This window comes from Pseudoliparis swirei, chromosome 22 (assembly GCF_029220125.1).
Source record: "Pseudoliparis swirei isolate HS2019 ecotype Mariana Trench chromosome 22, NWPU_hadal_v1, whole genome shotgun sequence".
Lineage (NCBI taxonomy): Eukaryota > Metazoa > Chordata > Actinopteri > Perciformes > Liparidae > Pseudoliparis > Pseudoliparis swirei.
In genome coordinates, this window is record NC_079409.1 from 10,878,206 (window position 1) to 10,898,889 (window position 20,684).

At 42.4% G+C, this 20,684-nt stretch overlaps 2 protein-coding genes across 4 annotated transcripts; both read right to left on the bottom strand.

The window, feature by feature from the left end:
* Nucleotides 1-650: 650 nt before the first annotated feature.
* colq (collagen-like tail subunit (single strand of homotrimer) of asymmetric acetylcholinesterase) lies at nucleotides 651-10,299 on the bottom strand. 2 transcript variants are annotated; one of them, XR_008835386.1, is made up of 18 exons: nucleotides 9,059-10,299; nucleotides 8,385-8,494; nucleotides 8,001-8,096; nucleotides 7,174-7,218; nucleotides 6,976-7,002; nucleotides 6,047-6,118; nucleotides 5,703-5,765; nucleotides 5,588-5,614; nucleotides 5,440-5,484; nucleotides 5,284-5,319; nucleotides 5,096-5,176; nucleotides 4,152-4,248; nucleotides 3,502-3,632; nucleotides 3,038-3,157; nucleotides 2,781-2,922; nucleotides 2,581-2,683; nucleotides 2,317-2,485; nucleotides 651-1,608 (listed from the first exon to the last, which is right to left on the bottom strand). XR_008835386.1 is itself a non-coding variant. In XM_056443697.1 (17 exons), exons 1-17 carry the CDS (start codon nucleotides 9,153-9,155, stop codon nucleotides 2,416-2,418), a joined length of 1,362 nt encoding a protein of 453 aa, XP_056299672.1. In that variant the 5' UTR covers nucleotides 9,156-10,299; the 3' UTR covers nucleotides 651-2,415. The 2 variants fall into 2 exon arrangements, 1 of the variants encoding a protein (XP_056299672.1); XM_056443697.1 differs by having other exon boundaries at nucleotides 651-2,485.
* Nucleotides 10,300-10,329: 30 nt separating this feature from the next.
* On the bottom strand, nucleotides 10,330-20,372 carry hacl1 (2-hydroxyacyl-CoA lyase 1). 2 transcript variants are annotated; one of them, XM_056443696.1, is made up of 17 exons: nucleotides 20,269-20,372; nucleotides 15,733-15,837; nucleotides 15,571-15,611; nucleotides 15,397-15,477; nucleotides 15,201-15,273; nucleotides 15,051-15,128; nucleotides 14,820-14,914; nucleotides 14,600-14,712; nucleotides 14,338-14,473; nucleotides 13,950-14,055; nucleotides 13,664-13,747; nucleotides 13,403-13,504; nucleotides 13,090-13,244; nucleotides 12,292-12,450; nucleotides 12,100-12,207; nucleotides 11,800-11,986; nucleotides 10,330-10,574 (listed from the first exon to the last, which is right to left on the bottom strand). In XM_056443696.1, exons 1-17 carry the CDS (start codon nucleotides 20,317-20,319, stop codon nucleotides 10,542-10,544), a joined length of 1,707 nt encoding a protein of 568 aa, XP_056299671.1. In that variant the 5' UTR covers nucleotides 20,320-20,372; the 3' UTR covers nucleotides 10,330-10,541. The 2 variants fall into 2 exon arrangements, with proteins under 2 accessions (XP_056299671.1, XP_056299669.1); XM_056443694.1 differs by having other exon boundaries at nucleotides 10,330-11,986.
* Nucleotides 20,373-20,684: the final 312 nt, after the last annotated feature.

Below are 20,684 nucleotides of genomic sequence, written 5' to 3' on the forward strand. Positions count from 1 at the left end.
CCAAACTCCAGCAAATGGTAAACTCCGTTTGTTGGATTCTTCTGAGAGCACTGCAGATCTTTTCATTCGAGCGCAGGAGAATGAGGTCCGCCACTGCTATTTGTGCTTTACTGAGACTTCTGTGGTACAAATGTGATTGGCTTGGTCAGGGGAATGCACATGATGGCATAAATAAACCGAGGTAAGCTTTTACTTGGGCATCTCAGCAGACAAATTGCCATGATGTGATTTAGAAGAGAAATACGGCTTGCTAATAGAGTTATATGGTCAAAGATCTCTGTTGCAACACTGGCTGGTTGCCCATGCCCAACCTGGATCCCTGAGCCTCATCTCCAAGCACCGACTGGGCTCTGAGGGGGCTTCACCGAGACAGGATGAAAAGCTGGAAACAGCAAGTTCCCCGTGTGGCCTGTCAACTGTTCTGTCTAATGCAGCACTTTGCAAGCAGCTGCTGACAGCATCTCTTTCCCACTTGACAGATATCTGCTGTGTCTGTTTTTTGTTGTTTTACAGCGAGTGCTCTGAAAGAACATCGGCTTTTTGCACAGCATCCAATAACTGTCACCGCTCGCTCACAATGCACAGGAAGCAGAGCTGCTGAACACCACCCTGAGTTGTTGAGTTTAAAGAGTCATGTGTGTAAGGCAGACTGAGATGTTGGAAGGATTTAGATTCCCATTTTTATTTATTTTTAAAAGTATCCACCAACGACTGTATAAATCATATCTGAGCAACGAAACAAAAAGAACGTCCACGAATCCGTCACAGTGCACACTCTATTTCATAAAGCCTCACAGTACGTTACCACATGCATGTTATGTTGTGCATACACAGGCCAGGATATAACACAGCAGCACAGGCCACAGACAAAACATTCACCGTACTTTCCAAAAGGCATGTGAGCTTTGTGCAAGGCACAGTTCATCACCATCATATGCGCGCTGTTATACATACAGAACTTTGCTTCACTCTGGGCAGCAGAGCAAGATGATATCTCTGAAGATGCCATGGTTTACAAAACAAAGCAGAAGTGTTTCACACCCATTAGCACTGTATCACAAGCATGCAGAGACAATGTAATTAACAGTCTTTATCTTTCTTTTTACAGAAGAATCACTTTATAACACCTGACGACATCTAATACTGAGAACAGGTCTCCCTTGGCACAGCGACTCATACGGTAGCTTATGGAAAAGGTCAGCTTATATCGGCAAAGTCATTTTCGCCATTAGTGGCAAACACAGCAGACTACACACCTACACTGTTAAGTTCACTGTTGAGTTTCTCTGTTGTTGTATGTACTGTAAGACAGAAAGACTGAATAAAGAGGTATTAGAGTAAATGTAGTAATGATGGCCAAACAGACTGGAATTGAAATCCCCCCCCCTCCCCCCTTTAGCAGGTGCAGACTATCCCACCCTTTCCTGTGCAGTGATACAATTAAGAACATAACAGTTTCAAGCCTTCATATACAGTAAATTTCATTTCACACAGAATCACAGGGAGGAAACTTGTGTGCTTCAGCGTACAGTCACTGCCGTGTCATCTGAGTATTTGGGGAGGTTGCCTGGGAAAGTTGCTGTGTGGAGCTACATTACCTGTTGGTTCCTGAGAAGTTTTGGGGGTTAATGAAACGTTGTCCGGACTGAATGCCCCGGTCAAGCACAGCACCACCACAAGCTGATCCGGCCAAGTCGGTCTCGTGGTGTAACAGTCTCACTGAAATATTACACGTGTATAATCCATGCACCTCGAGCTCCATTCCTAACCACGCATATTGAGCTTTTACGACTACTTACTAAATGAAATTCTTGATGTTATATTGAGACGCAGTACGAGCCTTGTTGTGGCAATAATAGGTAAGGTGATGGGTTACATGCTTGGATAGTGACAGCTGCTGTCATGGTCTCAGTAATCCCAGCCTCATGCAAATGCCGTTATTGCTGCTGCATTAGAATACCTGAGGCCATGGCTCTGGATGTCCTACTGCCTATCTTTCTCAACAGTCTCCGGGTCCAGATTAATACGCCTCTGGCCCGGCTACTGCTCCTCTGTAACATCTCCCACTGGCACTTAATGAAGTCTCTGCAAGGCTGTCACACAACTGTGGCATCCAGAGGCTGATTCGTGGTGAGGAGGCCAGTCTCAAGTCCTGCTTGTTAAGACTGAGTGCAATTGTCCTGTGCATTTCCTATGTAAGTGTTCGTTCACCTTCACTGACCGACTACACTCCAACAACAATACAGAGGAGTTTTATATAGCATATATATGTGTTTAGCTTTTTTCTTTCATCATAGAATCATTGGTTGCCTTTACCTTCAGAGTCTCTTGCTTGGAGCATTATTGTTCTTTTTTTTGCATGGAAATATTCAAAATAACACACAGAGGATCCCACTGCACTGTCCAGCTTCCTCCTCAAGTGAAGTACTTGCAGTTTGTGGAGTCAATAACACAGTGCGGAGTGCACTTGAGGTGACCGTATGACCTGCAACGCACATGGGAAACAATGCTCCGTTCAGTTTAACGTGTCAACAAAAGACTTCTCACGGTTGTCAAGATGTAGGCGGATACTGTGCTCACCCTGGAAGATATGAATTACATGTCTGGTATCCAAAGTCCTTTCCATCACACTCCTCGGCCCCCTCATAGCGGTACCCATCTCCACAGTAGGCGTGTTTACACTCTGTGGTAAGGGGAGACAGCAGAGGTGGAGGGGCCATGTTATCTGGGCACAGCAAAGCAAACCGCCGAGCTATTGCAGAGCACTTAATGTCACTCACTGATGCAGCCGTCAGTGACGACTCTGTTTCTGTCGTCACACTCCTCCCGAGTGGAAATCTGCACAATCCCGTCGCCACAGTAACTGTCATCATCAGGAGCATTTTCCATGGACTGAAACGGAGTCGACTGGAATGGAAAAGCCTTTTGCAAAGTTTTCAAAAGTTGAACAAAATGGAAAAAGAGAGAAGACAAAAAAAAAGTCACCTTCTGTAAAACCAGATGAAATAATCAGATGTCGCTGCATGCAGTGCGATACCTGGATCGGCAGCCAGCCGTCGATGTCTTTGAAATAGAGAGATCTCTGGTCTTTGCGGAATGCGAGAGCATTTTCTGTGTGAAGGCGCTCTAGTTCTTCCTCGTTGCTTACAACGAATATCTGAAGGAAAGGAATGTGAAGACATTTTGTGAATTTGGAATTATATGGTTGAGTGCAATTTTGAGATATTGGGCATTCAAAGTAAATATCTCAGCTGGCGGTAATCTCAAAACAATATCCATATCTCCACAAGCATACTTTATCTTTCTAAACTTTTTGTATGTAAATAACCAACTAAAAAAGTGAAAATAACATTAGACATTAGATGTCACATACATACAGTATATAGCCGATATGTTTTAATTGTGAACGTTTGAGTCAGTCAGCGATGTGTCAAATGATTCAGGACGTCAAAGAAATACTGAACATCACTTTTTACATTTTACAAGACCTCAATTCCTCACCGCTGGTACTTTGGGATAGTTTCCTCTGGAAGGATAATAGTCAAATGGAGAATTACTGAGAGAGCCACAGCTACACTTCCCAGGAGGCCCTGGTGGACCACGCCCACCCTTTGTTCCAACCATGTATAGTCCTAAACATGAGCAGAGAGGAGAACAACATCATATCAAAAACATTTAGTGCCAAGTTACTAAAATCACGTGTTGTTGAGAGTACAGCCAGCGGATGATATGAATACCATATGTTATGAAATGTAGTATCTTTCATTAATCTACCGAGAAGCAAAAACAACCAACCTAATTCACTCAGAAACGTCATCAAGCGAGCAAATGTCCCATTACTCATCTGGTGACATATTGTGTGTGATACTGCAAGAAGGCTCGCCATCTGTGAATCCAGTTTAGCCTTGTGATGCCATGAAGACAGCATCTTGATTTACTTTAGGAGCTACAGTTTCTCTGCTGCTCAGTCAGACTACCGGCGGGCTTCCTTCTGCTGTTAGCTACTCCTCCCTCTGGCCGCACAGCGCCTCTCTCTCTCACAGAAAGTGCTGAGCCAAGCACGAAAAGTGGATGGAGGTCAATCCATGCCTTGATTTTTACAAAATGTCAGCTTTGCACTCAAGAGTTTTACAAGTGGGAAATGTTCTCACCTGTGGCGGGTGAGCCAGGAGGACCAGGGTGGCCTGGAGTTCCCTGTGGACCGGCAGGTCCCATCGGACCGACGCTACCCACGTCTCCTTTACCTCCCTGAAACAGCATCAGAACAATGCACAAGGTGGCCAGATTTTAAACGTTGCTTTACATAATGTTTCAAAGATGAAAAGGTTGAAACTATTACTGATATTGTGTGAGGGAGAGGTACCACACGTCCTTCCTTCTGTCAGGCTGCACAACAAACTGCAGTAGATCACTAAAAATCTTAACACACTCAACACTTTATCCTCGACACTTTAACTTGCTGAACATTCCCTTAAATCACTACCTTGTGTTTATATATACAGGACTGTCTCAGAAAATTAGAATATTGTGATAAAGTTCTTTATTTTCTGTAATGCAATTAAAAAATTATTAAATATTAAAAGAATAAAAGGCTTGCAATATTTCAGTTGATTTGTAATGAATCCAGAATGCATGACATTTTTGTTTTTTTAATTGCATTACAGAAAATAAAGAACTTTATCACAATATTCTAATTTTCTGAGACAGTCCTGTATATATATATATATATATTTATATACTGTATGTTCTATTCCTCTGTATATTTAATATTGTTATTGTATTTTATTTGTATCTTTTATTAATGCTCTAATGTACCCGCTGCTGTGATCCTGCAATTTCCCCACTGTGGGACTAAAAAAGGATTATCTAATCTAATCTAATACTAATCTACTAATCATAATAAGTGTGCAATAGAACGTTTTGAGTGCAGAACCTTTTTTTTAATGAATAGCATTTAGACGAGAAATTATGAACACACCAAAAACCATCTCTTATAAATCCGTGCATGAGTATATAACTGCATGAGTACATCACTCCATGTATTGATGTTTAGGAACAATGCAAAGAGAAGGTCACATGACCCCCATCTCCTCACCTGCTTGCCTCTCTTCCCTGGTCGGCCAGTGGGTCCTCTGTTTCCTGAGTTCCCGTGTTCTCCTTTTGGACCCAATTCTCCCTGCACACCGAATCACATCAACTCAACATTCATTTGGCTCGTATTTGTAAAATTGTAATTCAGCGGAGCAAATTCAAAAGCCCTTCTTGTTTTAATGTGTTTCTCACTTTCTGTCCAAGCATTCCTGGGAAACCCGTCGCACCCTGCGGATAAACAACAGTGAATCATAACATAACTTTGATCACGTACATCATATCCTGTATGCACCGTAGTGCTGCTTCCTTCATTCCAGATGACCCCTGTGACTGATACACTCTTCCTACCTTGTCTCCTTTCACTCCACTCTCACCGCGATCCCCTCGAGGACCCTGATGGAGCAGATGACCGTGTGTTAGCCCACATTAGGTGTTAAGATGTTAATTCATATATTTTATTGCATTTTTTGAATGATAATAACAAAAGGCTTCGTACCTTTCCCCCTTTATACCCGGGTAAACCCTAACATTATGGATACAAAATAGGATCAAACAAATTGGTCTGAAGATGAGGTCATGCCAGATCGGTGTGGTTCATATGTATCTCGTACCCTTGGCCCAATTGGTCCTCTGGCTCCAGGCAAACCCATCAGCCCCGGGTCAGCTCTGTCACCCTGGTGCACAGAAAAACATTAGATTTAAGACAAATGTGGATTTGCTTTATTTATTTATGACCCACACCACAAAGAAGAAATATTGCAAGCTTTGATTCAAAGGTTCTTTTTGCTTATTTAAATTAAGCATATGTAAAGAAAAGTTACATAACAGAGTATTACAATGTATGGGACTGAATACAAAAAATAGCAAACACTCATCTACCCTACCTTGTATTGGCACTGGTCTCATGTCACAACACATGCTGTATGGTCTACATTATGAGGTCTGACTTACTCACTTTGGGCCCACTTGGTCCAGGCCACCCAGCTGGTCCCCGTTTCCCAGGAAGTCCAGGAATACCTGTTCGACCCTAAGAGCAGACATCAGTTTTAACACATAATCTCAGACGTAGAAATACACAATAAAACAATTGCTGCCACAGCTGAGGAAGCAGTTATTTGATTATGAAACCAGGGCTTCTCATGCCTGTTATGTTTGCAGGTGAAAAAAAGGAAAAGGCAATCCAAGTTCAGGGTTTTCTGCACCAGCTGACAGCCTGCTGGCTCCAGTATTTATCAGACACCGCCGCACATGGAGAGGAAGAATGACTTTAACGAGCCCTGTCACTTTGCTCTCTTTAATTAAATGACGGGCTGCATATAGAACAGGAGCCCCGTGCTTGTGGGAAATAAAATGATTTATGACCTGGCTGGAGCACTAAGCTAAATTGCACTGCAGTGCTGCAAAGCGGCTCAGTCAGGCCAGCAGCCCCTCGAGGCTCTCCCTCTGGGCCGCTTCTGCTGCTCGACCGCAGCCACCGATCACTTCAGGAGGTCACTTCCTTTCCGCCTGCCTCGGTCCGCTGCTGTGTCCCGAGCTCGCGATAAAGCTGTGTGGGCTTGTTCCTTCTGGTCTGATAGAAAGGGGAGGGCCATCTGACAGGGAGGCATGATGCTGGCAGTCTGTGATGTCTATATTGAGGCACTACGCTTCCAGAGGAGGCCGTCCCTCTGCCATCACGACAGCAGCAGATATGCCTCCCTCGCATCCCGTCCGTGTGCCCGTGCTGCCTCCTGTCAAGGTTGGACCTGCACACAATTCCTTGATGTACACAACCAGGCACTGGCGGCACTCTGAGTTACAGCTAGGGAGGAAGGCGGAGGCACTGTGTCTCATATTTGAGTAAATCCACTTATAGAATATGGAGTGATTAATGGAGACTCTCACCTTTTGCCCAGGTCTTCCGATTTCTCCCTGACAACAGGATGCGGAGGAGGGGACAAGGACAGTGGCTATTCAATACACTTCCAGCAAGCATCTTTCAATCAGTTACATTTGAGCTTACAACATAATGGGCAGCTTGTAAAACTTAGATAAGAAACATAAATGAGATGAGACTAGAACATGGGGAAATAACCTGCTTACCTTTTCTCCCTTAGGCCCTTCTATCCCAGGTAATCCAGGTGGACCCTGATAAACAGGAAAATACAATTGAATGATCGCATATGCTCATAAATCTCAGGGATATCTATCTACATTTGTTTTGTTGTCCACAACATCCCACCAGAACGTGCAGTTTGTTTCTGGGAGCCCACAGCTGCAGTTTCAATTAGCTGAAGGCTGAGTGGTCACTATTGATTTAAAGAGTGCCTTGCGGGTCTCTTTGGATGAACTGAGACGTTGCAGCTGGTGCTGGAACAGCCTGAGATGGGCAAAGCTTTAACAATCTTTTCATAAATCACTAAATGGTATTCTGGCCTAATCGTGGTTGGGTTTAAAGCACCTATTGAAGCAGCATGTCTTTACTTCCTTCCATAGAGTACACAAATACATGGACACATGCTTGTGTTGGTAATCCCTGGAATTTACGCAACCCAGTAAGCCTTTTCATGCAGACGGCACTTGGGACAGTTTCTGAGAATGATGTGTGGGGCACTGGCAGCCAGTGGAAAAAAGGCTATTTGTGTCTGAGCTAAATGTAGAGCGTTAATGGGCCGCCGTGTTGCATGGGCCAGAGAAATCCCCAACTCTCAGGTTTTAGAGCAGATGGGGGCGGGGCGGGGGGGTAAAGGGGTGTTCTTGGAGTACTAGTTCTTGACGCCTTGAAACACTAGAAAGAGTCATTGGTTCAGCCATCATCCTTCGTACTGTGGGAAGTGTGTTAGCATGGTGTAAAGATGCTAACGCCAGAGCTACAGAACAGTCTTCATGCTGTGATCGCCATGATGTTTAGGAAGAGTTTAGGATCCTACCTGAGGACCAGAGGGACCGGCAGGCCCGCTGGGGCCTCGGACACAGGCAGAACCTTTGTCCTCTGAGTTACCACCATGCTCTGAAATGTCTTCATTCTGGAAAATGAAAACCAAATTCAGTATTTATTTCCCTGCTTGGAATGTTTAGATAGGAACAAGTGAACACAATTACACTTTTACAATACATAATGTTGGTAAAGAGGCTTTTCTCAAATTCTTTGTGTCCAGCCATTTATTCCTGCAAACAGGTTCCAGTATGTGAGTGTTCTCACGGCTTATCATTCGGGGGTCAGAGGCAGTAAGTGTGGGGCGTTTGGGATATCACCCAAGGACATATCAACAGTCAGGTATTCCACAATAGAGAGTCACGTGACTTCTACTCACATGAACATGGCGGCGCCAAAGTGAAGGGGGTGGAGGAAACAGTGGGGGTGGAGGCGGGTTCAGTAAACAGCACGGGCTGAATCTCTTCTGCTGCTCCGGGACGCCGAGAGCTGTGCAAGGTGCGCATGCAGCCAGTCACACAGGCGACGATGCCAGGTGTCGAGATGAGAAGAGGACAGTCAGAGGTCATGTTTATGTCGTCTTAACTTCTGCAACACGTGAATGTGGAGCCACTTCATCAAAATGAGAAAAGTAATACTTGTGACACATTGACTAGGATGGGCCACCGAGGTACACACAATGTGACATGCCGCCAACACATAGTCCACACATCCAGAGTGAGAACACGCAGGAGCAGCATAAGGGACAGGTCAACAGGAGCACACTATCAAATCAGGACATCATGACAAGTGCCGGTGCCTCTCACTGAAGGACCGGAGCTGGTTTTGCTATTTATAGAGGTATTTTCAGTTTACCTCATGGATGAAGGCAAAAACAAATTGTTTTTACATCGATAAAAAGCTCAAAATGAATCCAAAAGCAACGCATTTAGTATCCATGCTTACAGCCCCAAACTCTTAATAGGCTACCTGTGCATGCATAGTACTGTATGTATACAGTACAACACAACACACACACACACACACACACACACACACACACACAGTTCTTACCCACTGGGAATGACATCAAGCTGTCCAGAAAAGAGGCTTGAGCCAGGCCATAATAAAACCACAGTGGCAGATACAGTCCAAGTGTTAGAAGAGTCATGCTGCTCCAGATAGTTTCCCGACTTTATTTCTGAGCCTCGGCCGCCCTGACACGCTGCCTCTCTCTCCTCACTGTCCTCTCGCTGTGCTCCCCTCCCTCTCTGCTCTGTTTCCTTTACGCCCTCACAAGAGGGTTCGCCGACCAATGCCCATTAAATCTTTCCTCTGCATCAGTGTGCGCTAAAATTACAGAAGACAGCCCGCCAGCTGCTTCGAGTGCCAATGTTAGATCTCTACTACTGCAGGGTGTCTTTTGTTGTTTCCACTCCCCTGACAGGGAGACAGAACAGGACTAGCCCAGGGTGGGGGGCTATTCTGCATGGAGTCCTTTGTGCATCCTGAGTCAACTTATATATCTGTCAACATGTATTTATTAGTCCATCTTTATGCATGCAGTACTCTGTGTATCCCCCTGTGCATTATGATGTCCATTTAGTCGAGAACAAATTTGTTTTATTACCCAGTCTGTGCCACAAAACTAAGTGCCTGCATTTACATTTGAGGCTCTTTGGGGATGTAAGACCTATAAACAAAAACAAAAAAACCAAGCAATGCTAATTAACACTTTAACTGTAGTGATATACAAATTATATATTGATATATTATAGAATGCAGAAGTAGAAAACAATTATAATTGAAACTTTAAGATTGTGAAAAAATGCAACTTTATCTAAACTAAGTCATGAATCATAAAAATGTTCACACTGTGCACTCATTAATTTGTCGATATTGCACAATATTGTTACTGCTAGAAATCCTCTTTCCATGATATTTTAAGATGAACCTTACAAGGTGTGAAATAAAGGTGGGTGTACATGTATGCTTGCGCATATGCAAATGTCACAGATCTGGACCAAGAAGTGTCTTTCAGCACCAAGTTGAACATAAAATGACTTTTCTTTACCTATTGTGAACCGTTAAAACTCGAGGCCTCGTTAAGTAGTTTTTGTTTTTTCTATTAAAAGTGATAAGGCTCTTGAAGGACCTAGATTTCCTCTTTTGTTCTAAGACTTCTGGTCAGGCAACAACACCTTCAGCTAAGCTCACTGTTCATTGCTGCGCCACCACTTCCCCCCCTGTCCTCCACCCAGTCCCGTCACAGAGCCATCCGCTGTATGTCAATCTCATTTGGAAACAAACACAGATTTGACTAAAACAAATAAAGACAAATAATGTTCAGCGTATTTAAATTGTTTTTAATTGTACTATTAATAATTTTCTTCAGGGTTCTACTCCTGCCTAGTAAGAATTAATAAAAAAAAATGTATTTCATGGAAACAATCACAACCTATTTATATATATTCTCAGTTTGAGTTTCCTGAGAAAAACAGTCACCGCTGTTCTGATAATGTTCTGGACACGGGAGGAGGCAGATCCCTCTTTCAGTCTATAAGTTGGAGCGTGTGAGCCACGGGAACTCCTGCAGACAAGACAGCATTATATTAGATGATAGAGATATTAGAGGTGAAGGTCAATGTTGAGTCCATTTAGTGTCCACATTCAAAAAGTGACTTTTACTAGACAACATGAATAGTTCATCTTCCTCCAGTGCCTAAACTTTAAACCTAAATGTGACTAACAGTTAGGAGGCAAACAATAAGGGCAGCACATGTCTTCAGGTGATAATTCTTTCTCCTGGTCACAGAGAGCTCAGCACCATGGATACAGCCCTCAATACAACCTTCAAACATGTCTGCGAAGGGTTGCATGGATACATTCAACATAAACAGAGGGCCATGCATTCTAATTATGGGGACCCTGAAATAGAAAGGTCAGGTTAGTGGGAGGTGGAGGGATTGTGAGAGGAATACAACAGTTCTGCGGTGCACCTGGGGTGTGTGGATTAGTGTTCACTAAGGCATGTCGGTCACGCAGCCCTACAAAGATGAGACGAGAGCCAAGTAAACACCAGGCGGTTTTCTGCACTGCACTACTCATGAACCGAGGTGCTGTCGGCTTTAATCCCGCCCGGTTTTGCTGCTGTGACCATCTAATATTATTGGAGTCCTTGTACATCTCCTTTCTGTTCCACCTCCTAGGGGGCACCAGGTAAACATGACACAGCGGCTGAATCCATCTTGCAGCTTTTGGTACTATCACCTGACTGAAGTCCTCATGTCATCAGACGAGACTTAAGATCTCAGTCGTTCTAGACCCATTAAACCTGAATCTCTGGTAGTCTGCGAAAACATTGAGGCAGTTTAGGTCCTGGCCTTGCCCACAAGGTTGGCCAATCTGTGTCGGCACAGAATTCTGAACATTTGGATTTAGCTATGGAAATATATTATGCAGGTAAAGGCATTCTGTTCTAAAACGGGAAACCCTCAACCTTTATCCGGAGGAGGTGCCATGCCTCCATCTAAATGAGGACCGTGTAACCATTCATACGTGTCCTCTGCCAGAGGAAGTCCCGGCTCCCAGGGATAGGGCATTGACCATGTTGGAGAAAAACAGACACAACTGCGTTTTAAGAAGCAGGAAAGTGTCACTGCAGCATAAATTCCATGCTCACGCACCAGGGGGCGTGGTATTCCCACAACTGGGGAATTCAATCTTCACAATAAAACTACAGTGGATTTTCTTTCATTTTAACCTGTACTTCTGAGGATGACTGGGAATATATATTCCCGACAAGTGACAGTTACCTGCGGTTTTCTGTCGGAGGAAGGCTCAATGAGCACATTTAGGAGACTTGGCCTCTCCCAGTCACTCAGGCTGAGCTGTAAAGCACTGCGCAGCTCCTCCACCGTCCTCACCAGGAACCCACGACCTCCAAACGCTGTCATGACTTCGTCATAGCGTGCCTCAGGTAGGAGGGTCACGGGAGGGGCACTGACATGCAACATGGGGACGCAGGATACATTGGTTACATCAAAGCTGAATACATGTAGCAAACCATTACGGTGACTGTGTTATCATCATTTGCCCAATAATGTGTAACTCACATAGAGGTCAGATCTCCCATTTTTGCCATTTCTTTCCACGTCTCAACATCCACTCCGTTGTAAATTCCATTATTATTGACCACAATGATGATCACAGGTAGATTATACCTGTTAGAAAAACAAATTGACAATTAAGCAGCAGTCAGGGATTACAATGTATTTATTGTAGAGAGAGGGACGCAACCAACCCACCTGCACATGGTTTCAACTTCCATGCCAGAAAACCCAAAGGCACTGTCTCCTTCCACACAGACGATCCTTTGGTTTGACTGCTCACTCCTCTCCACACAGGCTGCTGCTATAGCAAAGCCAAGGCCGACTCCCATTGTTCCAAACGTGCCAGCATCCAGCCTGCACACCGAAACAACAATATATTCAAACTTCACCAGACTTGAAAGTTCATGTTGGCTAAACACAGTTAAACATTTTGTCTTCTTCAGACTTGGAGGAGACATGAGGTTTGGGTGAGAGTGCTGGCTCAAAGAGGATGGTAACATTATTTGGGCGACTGTGGGTCAGTGGTTAGTATGTCCGTCTATCAATCAGAGGATTAAAGGTTCAATCCCCCTAGTCGATGTGTCCTTGAGCAAGACACTACTTAAGACACACTTAACCCTGGATTGCTTCCTGTAGCTGTGTCTACCGTGTAATTGTAAGTGAGTTTGTACTCATGGTTGAATGCACTTATTGTAAGTCGCTTTGGATAACAGCGTCAGCTAAATGACATGTAATGTAATGTAATGTAATTATTTAAAGTCTCTGCTCAAGCAAAGTTTGTTGGGAAAGGCTCCGACAAAATTCCCCAAAAGGAAAAGGGTAAACAATAACAGCATACCTGTCTGGGATAGCCACATTCAGAAAAGCATTTGGGATAGGCATGAACATATAAATAAATAAAGTTATGTTCAGTAATTCAAGACACCGACATTGATCTGGAGTGAACAATTGAGGAGTGTTTCTGTGAGAGCTGCTTCGATAAGACTGCCTTGCCTGTGTCGAGGGAGGCGGTTGTTCAACATAGTGCGTCCAATGTCCATAGTGTTGGCTCCCTCGCTGACGATGATACAGTCATGTGGCAATAGCTGGGAGATGTGATGAAACACTGTGTAGTAGTTCATGGGCAGTGTTGACTGTAGAGCGAGTGCCTGTCAAAAGAAAAACGCATAAATAACTAGAATAGAGGAGATCTATATGGACCAAATACATAGCTACTGTATATCGGCATGGGACATCCCGATAAACAGTTTTAGTAACCACCTAATTTACCATATTACAGGCTTTTTAATAGTGAGTCTAAACCCACCTTTGATATTTTTGCATTAGTAACAATTTTATCCTTCAGTGTGCTCCACCACTCAGTAGCAGAGGGATATTTCCACCCATCTTTATGGAGGACCTCCAGCAGCTAAAAAACAAACAAACGAATCAAAAGGCATAATTACTTTCCAAAATGACCCATATGAGCTGTTCTTTTATTATTCGAATTCACATCAGACAGAAGCCCACAGAGCACAAGAAGAGAGATGAATCAGAAGTGTTAGAGTCTGTGTGCTGACTGAGTTACCTGGATGACAATAGCGTTGACGTCTCCCAGGAGAGCAACAGCAGGGCTCACGTTGTTCCCCATCTCCTCAGCACAAAGGTCAACCTGCATTCAGAGTACAATCGTATTATATTATTATGGCACAGCATTTGCAGAAACAGTGAAACACATAAATAAACTGGATGCATTTATACCAATGCTGGAATTAAGTAAATTCACCATAATGCTTCATATACATAAGGTATTGTCACGATATTTTGAAGGGTGTCACAGGCAACACAGAGTTCCACAAATCAAAGACTCATGCCTGGATGATCTTGACATTCGGGTTGAATCTAGGTGGCAGACCAAAATGTAGGATCCAGTTCAGCCTGGCTCCGAACAGGAGCACAACATCAGCCTCGAGAAGAGCTCTAACAGAAGGGAGGAGAAGGTGGGGCGCCGTTGAGTTAAGAGACTCAAACTTTTATGAATACAAACATTAAGTGTATCTTTATAATTAACAGTATTCGATGTATAACCCAAAATCTAAATTAAATATGCTAATAATTACAACATGTTAATATTAATTAATAAGTAACTGAGGTTCAGTATGTTTCCTTCTTATATTCAATGATAATGATAATATCAGCTAAAATAATTGTACGTCACACTTTTTGATTCCTGAACATTTTAAGAATGAAAGAGAGGCCGACCTCGAGCGGGCAGCTGCCACACAGTTGGGGTGATCATCAGGTAGGACCCCTTTCCCCATGGGGGTGGGCAGAAATGGCAGACCAGTGATTTCCACAAACTCCCTTAGGGCCGTTTCCGCTCGGCCATAAGCTGCTCCTGTTGGGCACAACAACACTCATATTATCATGACTCCTTTAATGAACTACTCCAATTCAACACTGACGGAGGAGATTATTCGATGTACTAACTAGAGAGAGTGCTTGATGTGTCTTTTGATCTTACCTTTGCCAATGATGACTAAGGGTCTTTGCGCTGCTCTCAAGACAGACAAGGCTTCTGCGATTGCACCGTGGTGAGCCAAACTCACAGGTGGAGACGGACAGCAGGAAACCACTCTGCATGAAAGACACACTTATCTGAATGCCAATACACCTGGAATCACAGAAGTGATAGTATGCTTAGCAAATATTCATAAAAAGAGATTTTAAGAAGTATAGCAAACCTGACTTTGCTCCTGTCCACTCTAGCATTGACCATGTCCCCTGCAATATCCACATAACACGCACCTGGACGCCCATACATGCTGGTGCGAACTGCCTATGAACATATACACACACACACACACACACACACACACAAGAAAGCATAATATATCCAAACTATGCAAAATATCTTCCTTAGTCTGCTGTGATAAGTAACAAGACAATTAGAGGTCAGGCAATGCAGCTGGTACCTTCTCTATCACTGAAGGGATCACTTCCAGACTGCTGGGTCGGGCAGAAAACTTGCTATAAAGGCGGCATGCTTCCACCTGGCGACAGATGAAAAACAGTCAATTGGATGAAGCATTAGAGGCAGAAATCCACATGAAGGTGTGCGTTACCTGAGGAAACTCCTGAAAGGCTCCTGCTGTTTCCAGGCTTTGATCTGTGGAGCCTCCAATAACAACCACAGGCCTGAGTAAAGTGCGAAAGCCACATACACGTTAAAATCAATGTAGCCTAACCAGGGCCACCAGGAGACATTTAAAAACACTTTACACTGCCAGCTGCACGAAAGCAGCATCATTTTAGTTATACCAGCAGTTCATGTTAGCGTTGGCCATTCCACCCAGAGCATGAATGAGTCCAGGTCCAGACACCACGAGGCAGGAACCTGGTCTGGATACAGAGAACCACAAGAGACAGCAACGTGTAAGATACAACCAGCTGCTAACATTATGATGTTAAAATAAATAAAACTAAATGCCTTACCTCCCAGTGAGGTATCCAATGGCAGATGCCGCATAGCACGCCTGTTGTGTGACATAATGTATTGCATGTTACAATATAACGGTGGTTATTAAGAAGAATATGCGTGATGCAGGTAAACAACAGTGTAGTGGAATAGTAATAAATGTGAATAATTGTCTCTACCGCTTGTTCGTTGCGCATTCCCACATATCTGATCCCTGCAGCCTGAGCTGCCATGGCCACCTCTATGACCGGAACACCAACTATCCCAAACATGTACTCCACATTCTACAGGGAAAGAAGATGCTCTTCAACAAAAACGACACTGAAGTAGACGAGTTTAAAAAGGAGATGCGATCGTGCACAGCAGTTCACGAAGGCTTTTCTGCATTAAAAGTGTAAACTACTTCAGACTGCGCAGCACTTGAACTTTGACACCTTTTTGCTGGAGATAGGGAAAGATCGGCCTCTATGCTTAGTTACAATATTAGTTTAGTGCAGTCCCCGCTGGTAAGTTAACGTATAATCAGAAGTTAGAAATGGGTCATTCCTAGCATTCAGTGCCATTTAGGTCCCCAACACATTATATCATATATTTTGCATGTAAAAGGTCAAATGCTTATTTTTAAAAGCTTGGTTTTACATGTTTATTCCCCTCTACTATAAAACATCAATGTTATTTCCCCAGGATATTCAAAATGCTAAATAATTACTCTGATTTTAAATTGCTGTGTCCCAAATCATGTTTGCTCAACTTCTCTAACGGATATAAACAAAGAAATCATACAAATACAAACAAATTCTACATTTGTGTCACTGTTATGTAACCCTTTTATTGATATTCATCACAAAAGAAAAAATAAAAATGGTAATTCATTTTTATTGATTAAAGTTTTTTAAAAAGTGTGTGTCCCCTGTTTTAATGTCCCCCCTGTTACTGTGATTTGAATCCCTCTGGACACGCCCCTTTACTATGCTACTATTTGTATGACTCAAGAAGAAGGATACATTTTAGGCGGGAAAATCATCTTCAAGAAGCAGAGTAAGTATGCACTCTTCCTTCAACAATGTTTTAATGTTTTTTACTAACTTAACTGTTGCGGTAAAGCATAACATGTCCACCCTGTTATGCTCATTTTTTGTGGAAACTGATCAAAATGTTTACATTTAGAAAAAGATGTGAATAAAGCTATCAAATATCTTTCTCTGATGTCACAAGTGCTAGCTTGATCATCATCAGACATGTAGCAATAGCCAAGTTTAGCATACAATGTCCACCCTGTTACTATGTTTCACAGTAACAGGGTGGACATACAGTAAGCTGTTGTTAAAAGGCTAGATGATTAACTATTTCCAGCATGTGCTGTTATGTATTGTTTGTTTAATATGCATATATGTTATATATATATATATATATATATATATATATATATTACATTATATATATATATATATATATATATATATTAAATTATATGATATCTAATGGTATGAATGTATTTATCAGGAAATGGCAGCGTTGTCTAATGCAGAAAAGCAGCGAAAGGATTCAGACAATGAAAGAAGGAAGCAGTACCTGGATAAAGAGAAGGCAAAGTGGAAGAAAGACAGAGAAGAAGGGAAAAAAAAGAAAGTGTCAGACCTCAGTGAAAGAGAAAGGAGAGAACAGAGAAAGAAGTGGCAAGAAAAGAAGAAAAAGCTTAGGGATAAAGCAAGAGCCAGCGTAATGACCACTCCACCTCGATCGAGACAATGCAGCACAACAAGGGCCCTCAAGGTTAGAATAAAGTTATGGGTTAAATGATTTGCAGATTGTGTGTATCTGGATTTGAATTATCTTACATGATAAAGCAAACCATTTTGTGTTTCAGTGATTGTAAATTGTGACAATAAACTTTTTTTGTGTTATAGGCAATCGTTGTTGGACGGAACAATGTCAGAAGGGGGAGAAGGAGGCTCCAGAACCAGATTGAAAAACTGGAGGCCACATTGAAGAGAGAAATTAGAAAAATGTACAAATACAGAGACCAGCGTTTGGCTGGAGAACAAATCCTCGGTCTAGGGTGAATTACCTGCTTCTGCTTAATCAAATAGTTAAGGACACAATTAGAAAAAGATTGTTATTGCAGGAAGCCATAATTGAAGACATCAGAAATAAATACAAAAACACCCGGAAGGAACGAGAGAAACAAATAATTGCTAAAACAACAATAGGAAAGATTATCGAGAAATACAGGCTGCAGAGGGATGCACAGAAAATTCTTGGCTTTTCAAAAGCGAGGTCAAAGACCAGATGGAGCGCTGTTGACATTTGAAAGAAAAGTGAGCAACAGATTACCTGCTGAATGCAAAGCAAAAGTAAAAGCATTCTATTTGAGAGATGACGTCAGCCGGATGACAACGGGACGAAACAAACTGTCACTCAAAAGAAGACGAAAAATCAAAACGTTTGCTAACTGACACGATGAAAAATCTGCACCAGAAATTCCTTTCTGAGCATCAACATCGGGTCTCTTACTCGTGTTTCTGCACCTTGAGACCATTTTGGGTTGTGGTGCCAACAGAAGCTGATCGAGAAACCTGTCAGTGTAAAACTCATGAGAACCTACAGTTCATGGCCAACACTCTAAACAGCCAAGGCATGTCAGCTACAAAAATATTGAGGAAATGGTAGATGCAACCATGTGCAATCCAAAATCCAAACTCTGTGCATAAGACTGTGTTTACACAACACATAAAATGCTGAGAGCTCCTGAAAACATAGAGGTAGGTATTACCCAGTGGTCTTTGGAAGCCAACATCCATAATGGAGAGGAGCCAGGTAAAGGTCAACAATCACTGTCAAGAAAAATGTGATGACAACAGAGGATGGACTTGCATGTGACTTTCATGACCGACTGTTCAGATTTAGAAGGCACATATTTAACATTCGGTGGCAGTATGGAGCCTATAGACAACTAAGGGAAAACTTGAGGAGCAATGAATGTCTAATTCATGTAGATTTCAGTGAAAATTACTCCTGTAAGTACTCTAAATTCAATCTGTCCATTTTGGAGGTTCCCACCAGCAAGCAACCCTGCACACTGGAGTGCTTTACACAGCAGCTGAACTGTCTCCAGTGACTTTCACCACCATTTCACCTTCCAGACGCCACAATCCCCAGCCATCTGGGCCCATCTTGACCCTGTTTTGGACATGGTGAGGAGAGACACCCTGATATCAATCGCCTGCATGTTTTCAGTAACTCAGTACAAACAGAAGGGTAACTTTACCTACTATCTCAAAAAAGGCTTTCAAGCGTCAGCTGGAGTTTGAGGCCAGCCATGGAAAGGGTGCTCCAGATGGTGTTGGGGGTACCTTAAAAGATCTGCTGACAGAATTGTCAAACATGGAGAAGATATCCCCAATGCGAAACCATGTTCCACGAGTTAAAAAAGTCGGGCACTTCAGTGGAGCAGTTGAGAAAAAGGGCAGGAAATGTTGGATGGGCGCAGCTTGTGCCTGTGAAAGGAACTATGAAAATTCACCAAGTCATTTGCCTCTGGATTATCAAATACAGGGACATAACCTGTCTTTGCCAGGCTGACAAGGGCAAACTGGACTGTGGTGCATCATTAAGTATGATGGTGAACCCTTGAATCATCCTGGAGGTGGAAGAAGACCTGAAGATCAAGTGTATGCATAGAAATGGCATTAACAAATTTTACTGGCCCAGTCCACGAGAAGACGTCAGTTGGTACAGAGATGACCAGATTGTATGCCTCATTACAGACCAATCAATAAGAGGTCTGTCCAGCTGGAAAAGTCTGTTTTGGCTAATGGAATAGATCGGTTGATGTATAGATGGAGAATGTTGGTACTACATATGTATTAACTGTTGAATATGTTCATGAATATTGTATTGGGTGGACTTTTATGGTTGAAGTTTGGAGTATACGTATTTGTCAGGGCCTGGGGGATGCGGGGCGTGGGGGCTGTTATTATAATTATAATAATTCTTGTTAGTATTCTTGGTAAAATGAAATGTAATTAAATAATATATAATATAACATTTTGACACCATTAATTAAATGTAGCCTAATGTTTTCTTAATTAAATATGTTATTGTATTCACTGATACAAGTCCTCCTATTCGTCCGTTCTCTTGTGTCCACCCTGTTACCTGTGTTTCTTTTATAATAATTAAATGAAATGAACAAATATGACCCATGTCTTTGTAGTCCTTTGCAGGAATGATTTGACAAAATTAATTTACTAAAACATGCGGCCAATTAAATTATGTTTTATTCTAAAACAAATGGGTTGAACTTACATTGTGCCTCAAAATAGTAGTATTTTTCGAAATAATGCATTTAAAAAATGTTTTGTTAAATTATTTTTGACAGGTTAAGTAAGGAACATTTCAGCTGTTAGATAATTAACATTTATAATGATTGTGTAGTCAAAACACTTTTTCATAGACATGACAATGTCTGTAACAGGGTGGACGTTTTGCCTCGTTTGCATCCGATTATTAGGTCACAATTATTTAAACATAATATCCTGAGCTTGACCAAAACCTTTTTCTTATACTTTAACAAGCCATCATTCAGATTAAATAGAAAAAAACATGGAAAATTATGTTTTTTTATTTTTGATCAACCTAGCTGAAATGGCACCGAATGCTAGGAATGACTCAAATGTGATAATCTTCATGATCTGATTCTTAAACATTCTTACCTGAGCTTTTAGAGACTCGGCAATCAGCTGAGCTCCTGTCACTTCGTCCATGGCTGTTCAGAGGCTAAACTGTCATAAAGTACTGAAACTACGAGCGAACTTTTCTCCGCTACGATCTGCTCCTGAATGCGTCCCGTTGTTATCACTTCCGGGTTGCGAGCCAATCATGGGAGCCACTACGTGTGACGCTATAGGAGGAACACGTTGTGCTCCATAATATTTCCAAATGGCCATCACTGTTAAACATGAGATATTACTAGTTAGTTATTATGGTTAAACTACGAGTTATGCTAATTGGTGCATGATTGTACAGGAGACTTTAAAGTGATCAGGTTTATTAACATGAACATTGTTCAGCTATGTCCTAAAAGTGACTTCAAGTATGGGGTTCACAGTAAATGTTGAATTCATCATAT